The 5,953-nt window shown below is 41.7% G+C and overlaps 1 protein-coding gene across 2 annotated transcripts in view; it reads right to left on the reverse strand.

Moving 5' to 3' along the window:
* The window catches only part of tbc1d5 (TBC1 domain family, member 5), a 22,937-nt gene that overhangs the window by 2,598 nt on the left and 14,386 nt on the right, over nucleotides 1-5,953 (reverse strand). Inside the window, exons 16-18 of one of the 2 annotated variants that reach the window (XM_042223628.1) lie at nucleotides 2,405-2,490; nucleotides 664-959; nucleotides 403-459 (exon numbers count right to left, since the gene is read on the reverse strand). In XM_042223628.1, coding sequence (XP_042079562.1) covers nucleotides 403-459; nucleotides 664-959; nucleotides 2,405-2,490 — 439 coding nt within the window. The remainder of the gene's footprint in view (nucleotides 1-402; nucleotides 460-663; nucleotides 960-2,404; nucleotides 2,491-5,953) is intronic. The other variant, XM_042223629.1, reaches the window with a different exon arrangement.

Below are 5,953 nucleotides of genomic sequence, written 5' to 3' on the forward strand. Positions count from 1 at the left end.
CACACACACACACACACACACACACACACACACACACACACACACACACGACAAATAGGGGTTTACAGCTACAGTGATGCAACAACAGAAACTTGCTGACAGGTTTTTTGTTTGGTTTTTTAAAGGACTACTGATGAGAGATGTCGCAGCTCACTAGTGATGCCTATGCCATCATCTGCACTGATGCAGCGAGCTGTGATCTCCCTCTGGTGGTCACAGTTGAAAATCACATGCAGCACACACTCATGTCTGTTTATGGTAACATTTGGCACACGAACAGCAGGGACAGGTGAGCAAACGGCGTACAACATGCAGGATGCTTAGAAATGGGCTGGCAGTGATGAAAGCACGGACAAATAAGGCCGGGCATGTCACACAAGCAGTTGCCATAACAGCAGTTACCTTGTGTGTCACTGTGAGTCTGGGCTGAGGCCTGAGACACTCCACCTGAAACGCCATCTAACAGACAGGAGAGTCAAAGCCGATGCTGCCATAACCACACAAACCAAAAGGCTGAACAAACTTCAACAACCAGTGTTAAAAAGGGTGTAAGGGTAATTCACCGGGTACATAATACACCAACTAGTAGATGGTAAGAAGGATGTCATCACATCTGTCCTGCCACAAATCTGGAACATTTCTGTTTTGACTACTTGTGCTCACCTTTGCTCAGGTGGACAGGCATGCTTTCAGACTTGAGCAGGCGATAGTGCTGAGTCTGGGCCTGGCCCTGGGTCTGTGTCGGAGCTGACGGATCTGCCAGCGGGTGTGGTGAGATGGGCGTAGGGGCCGAGGCCGGGGAGGTGGACGAGGAGGAGGAAGAGGAGGAGTGTACCTCGCTGTTGATTGGTGAAATAGACGCACCAGACATGGCTGGAGCAATGAGCTTCCTGCCGAAGTTGAGCAGACTGCTGGAGACCTTGTTGATGTTGAGTGGAGCAGCTTTTGTAGAGCCAGAGCTAGAAAGAAAAGGATATGAGACACTTCACCTGATCTTATCTTTACCAGAAGATTTTCCAAACTACTACTTTTAGCATTATTTAACAAATGTTCTACCTTCAAGGTATCCAGAGGTTTATATTTTATAAGATATAAAAATTAAACCCTGCTTCCAGAAATGTGGGATTAGCCTGAGAAGTCTCAAAGACAAAACAAATGCTATAAAATGGCTCATGAGAGGTTTTTTTTTTTTTTGGTGCTTAATTCTTGAATGCAAAACAGTTATCCCAGAATTTAAAACCTGGATTACCCGGCACAATAACACAAATTGACATCTCGTTCTTAATATTAACGACTGCAGATCTTAAGGTAGTTTTAGACCCTATAAAACTTTAATGCTCCGAGTGGAGGTCTGATTTCTAATAGCTCATCTGAGGTTTTTTTTTAATGACCGCATTCTTGTCTCATGCACACAAGGGAGCCTACAAACACTGCCTATTTTATATTACTTTTATACAATTTCACTGACCTAAAGAATGTGCTCATGTGAAAGAATATGTACGAATAGAAAGCAGGAAATAAAATGACTAATGGCGAGTGGACTTACAAGGTAAGGTTATGCTTTAATAAAACTTAAGGATCCGTGCAGGAGCAATTTTAGTATTTTATACATATAGACACATTTTTAATGTGAATATATAAATAATGACAAATACTGAAAACTGTAGCCATGTTCGAGTCAAATGGACCCATCTGTCATTTATGTGTGAAGGTTCAAAGTTCTGCAAGCTGTCATGGGCGTCATATAGAGCCCAGAATAGAGGGGAGGGTAGTTTGAAACAGCAGTCTGAACCTTTGGCTCACTGGGATTACTTGCACATAACTAAACTAAAGCAATTTTTATCAACGGCCACTAATGTAACCCATATTGTATGAGATACAGTTGAGTCCATAATTTTCTGGACAAAGACAAAATTTTCATTTTCTTTGGTCTGAACTTCACCACAGGGTGATGCTCTCAGATAAGATTCAAATAAAAGCAGCATGACTGATCAGATGGTGCTTTACAATGCAAATGGATAATGATCTAAAGAATACCAAGACAGTCACCTCATCACAACCTAATAACCTTTCAGTTATTAAATACAAAATTAAATGGAGACCCACAAACAAGCAGCGACTGAAGGAGACTGCAGTAAAAACCTGGCAGAGCATCTCAAGGGAGGAAACGCAGCATTTGGTGATGTGTTGGGTTATAAACTTCAGGCAGTCTTTGACTGGAAAGTATTAAAAACATTCCTTATATTTTAAAATATCTTAGTTTGTCCAATTAATTTTGAATTGGAAACATGCATTTTTGTCCTGGATGCATACATGTATGTATGCATGCATGCCCCATATGTTTATATCCATGTGTGTGCGCGATGTCAGGTCCATTCAAAGACAAGGCTGTGCCTTATTTTACCGTGTCTTGTTCATCAGGTCAGCTCCCTTTGTTTTGTAGTAATCCAGGTTCTGCTGGAAGTGGTAGTTCACAGGTCGCGGGTTGTTCTACAAAAACAATAACTTAAGCTTAAACTGTTATTGTTAACAACTTTAACAAGACCGATTAAAAACCTCTGCTGTGCACAACAAACAAGTAATCTCAGAGTAAACAAGTCAACCGAAAATATGTGCACATGCATGACTACATAAATAAGTCAATATATGTTTCTGAGTCAGTACTTATGAGCAACAAACCTCCACCATGCCCCTTCTTGCACTGTTATTAGGGATGAACCCTCCCCAACCACCCTCCAGGTATAAATCTGATGTTGACCTGGTTTGACATGGCTGTTCACCTGGGGGTAACACTGTCATGTCAGATCAACACCTTCCTGAAATTTCATCTCAGGAGAGTGGTGAACAGGAGTTTGGTGGAGTTGTTCAGTATACAGGTCAATGAATTTGGACGAGGAACAAAAGATAATTTAGGTGAGGTGTTCGCTAAGGTCAAAGACTCCGTGCTGATTTAACTTGTTCACACAACAACGTCGAGCTTACATGCAAATAAAACGGTACAACTACAAACGTTCTGCATGGGAGAAGTAACAGCACAGCAGACCTCTGGTTAAGTGAACAAAAATCAGAAAGACCGCAGGAGGAAAGAAACAAGTGTATGACAGGAAAAGTATGGTCAGGGCTGGAGAAATCTTGGCAAAAATGTATCAGGTCTTTTTTGGATTTCCAAACTAGACCAGAGTTTTGCACTTGACATAGTTTCACATTTACCAAGTGCACAAGTACTTCTGTTTTTACTTTAACTGTCTTGCAGTTGCATCATTGTGCCATTTTAGGATTTTCGTAATCAAACTCAGGACAGGACTTTTACATTGGAAGTTTTTTTCCCACTGCATTTATCATCAAAGTTGAGCTCAGGTACATCCCATTTCCACTGATCATCTGCCACTAGAGTCCACCTGTGGTAAATTCAGTTGATTGGACATGGTGTGGAAAGGCCCACATTTGTCTATATGAGGTCCCATAGTTGACAGTCCATTTCAGAGCACAAACCAAGCCATGAAGTCCAAGTCTGTAGACCTCAGAGACAGGAGTGTATTGAGGCACAGATCTGGGGAAGAGTACAGTTTCTGCAGCAATGAAAGTCACAGTAAGCAGAGTGACCTCCATCCATCCATTCGCTTCCGCTTATCCTTTTCAGGGGCGCTGGAGCCTATCCCAGCTGTCATAGGGCGAGAGGCAGGGTACACCCTGGACAGGTCGCCAGTCTGTCGCAGGGCCAACACACAGGGACAGACAACCATTCACACTCACATTCACACCTAGTGACAATTTGGATTATCCAATTAACCTATCCCCACAAGTTGCATGTCTTTGGACGGTGGGAGGAAGCCGGAGTACCCGGAGGGAACCCACGCAAACACGGGGAGAACATGCAAACTCCACACAGAAAGACCCCGGCCTGATGGGGAATTGAACTCAGGACCTTCTTGCTGTGCGGCAACAGTGCTAACCACCGTGCCACCATTATATGTAAATTGAAGAAGTTTGGAACCACCAAGAATAACTGGCCGCCCGGCCAATTTGCCACACTCCACTAGTCAAGCCTGTAACAGAGCGGCCATACAGAAGCCTCTCTTCAGTAAAAGGCACGACAGCCCACCTGAAGGCAAAAAGCACCTGAAAGTCTCTCAGACCATGAGAAATCAAAAAAAAAATAAAATAAATTCTCTGGCCTAATGAAACCAAGCTTGAACTCTTTGCCCTGAATGCCAAGAGTCATGTCTGGAAGAAACCAGGTACTGTTCATCAGCTGACCAATACTATCCCTACAATGAAGCACTGTGGTGGCAGCATCATGTTATTGGGATGTTTTTCAGGAGCTGGGAGGCTACTCAAGGTCAAGGAAAAGAGGAATGCAGTGATGTACAGCGACATCCTTGATGATATCCTGCTCAAGAGCACTTTAAACCTCAGACTGGCGAGGGAAGAGGGGGGGGGGGGGGGGGGGGGGTGTCTCTTTCCTTTGTTAATGTTCCAGCCAGAACCTAGACTTGAACCGACTTAACATTCTGGAGAGATCTGAAAATGGCTGAGGACCAATGCTCCCCACCATGACCTTGAGAGCTTCTGCAATGAAGAATGAGAGAAGCTGTCCAAAAATAAACCACCATTCTAAAAATGACTTGAGCCTGTAATTGCTGCCAACTGTACTTCAGCAAAATATTAAGCAAAGGCTGTGACTGTTTATATACATGTTGTATGTTTGTTTTTAATAAATTTGCAAGAATTTGAAGCAAATTTTTTCCCCTTTGCCATTAGAGGATATTGTGTTTAGGACATTGAGGTGAAAAATTAATTTCATCCATTTTAAATAAGGTTGTAAACATGACAAAATGTGGAACGAGTGAAGTGCTGTTGCAAAGACCATGAAACATGCACTGCTGAGCTGAACATTAACTAACCCACCATAAACTCTGATATGCAAGGGTTGCTAGTTTAAGATTAATGTGTTTTAATTGTACATTAAACATACAAACATAAACACAGAGGCCTATTTGTTACACACAAAGATTAAAATGCACTTATATTTGTGCTACGACTACTTGTCATTAACTGCAGTGACCGCTTCATTGACTACACCTGCGTTTCCTGTATTTACAGTAAGTGCCCCGACATTAAAATGTAACCTCTCAAGCATGAGAAACTAAAATACTTGCTGCCAATTTTAACTTCACTTTTTACACCCAAGCGCTTTCTGAGAGTACAACAACACCACAAAAAGTTTTTTGGTCCTTGCTAAAAGTGTGTTGCTCGAGGATTTTAGCCCACTGTGCATATGAGTCTTTCACTTCTGCAAAACTTCTACTTCCTCTGTGATGGGGACAAAAGGCAACTTGTTTTGAGTGAGGCATCGCCTTTACAGTAATTACTTGATAAAAGCTGCTAGAAGAGAGCTTGTTTAACTGTAAGTTTGTTCTGATTTTGATCATGAGTCTCTTTCTCTCTTCCCCATTTTACCCTGTGACCAGTTAGACAGTGAAAGAGACACATGAGCGCATAACACACATCAGCACTTTTATAGAGACTTACATCACCAACTGTCAATTCTATCAGCAAAACCAACATGTATTATTTTTCTAGTTAAGTACGCTGGTATAATAACTTACTTTGGGATCTCGAAGGAACAGAGCCTTTTGCAGCAGTGAGTTGATGTCTCCTATTGGGGGGTAGTGCATTAGGAGGCCCAGGCATGTCTGGAAGTTGCTAGCAATTACTAAAAAAAGAAAAACAGATTTAAGAGGAATCTTAAAAAAATAAAAATAAAAATCTGGTAACAGCTTGTGCTTTGCTTTAATCAAGTGTGAATCACCAAGAGTGTTTCAAGCTGTAGTCTCACTTCCTTAGTGTTTTCTATTTGACTTATTTGTCACAGACTAGAATCTGCAGTCCAAGAAAAACAAAGCTAAACAAAAAGAGTCCACAAAATATCAGAATAAAAAAAAAAAAAAAA

Source organism: Haplochromis burtoni, unplaced genomic scaffold (genome assembly GCF_018398535.1).
Source record: "Haplochromis burtoni strain Fernald_Lab_line unplaced genomic scaffold, NCSU_Asbu1 Contig_116, whole genome shotgun sequence".
In the NCBI taxonomy this organism is placed as follows: Eukaryota; Metazoa; Chordata; class Actinopteri; order Cichliformes; family Cichlidae; genus Haplochromis; species Haplochromis burtoni.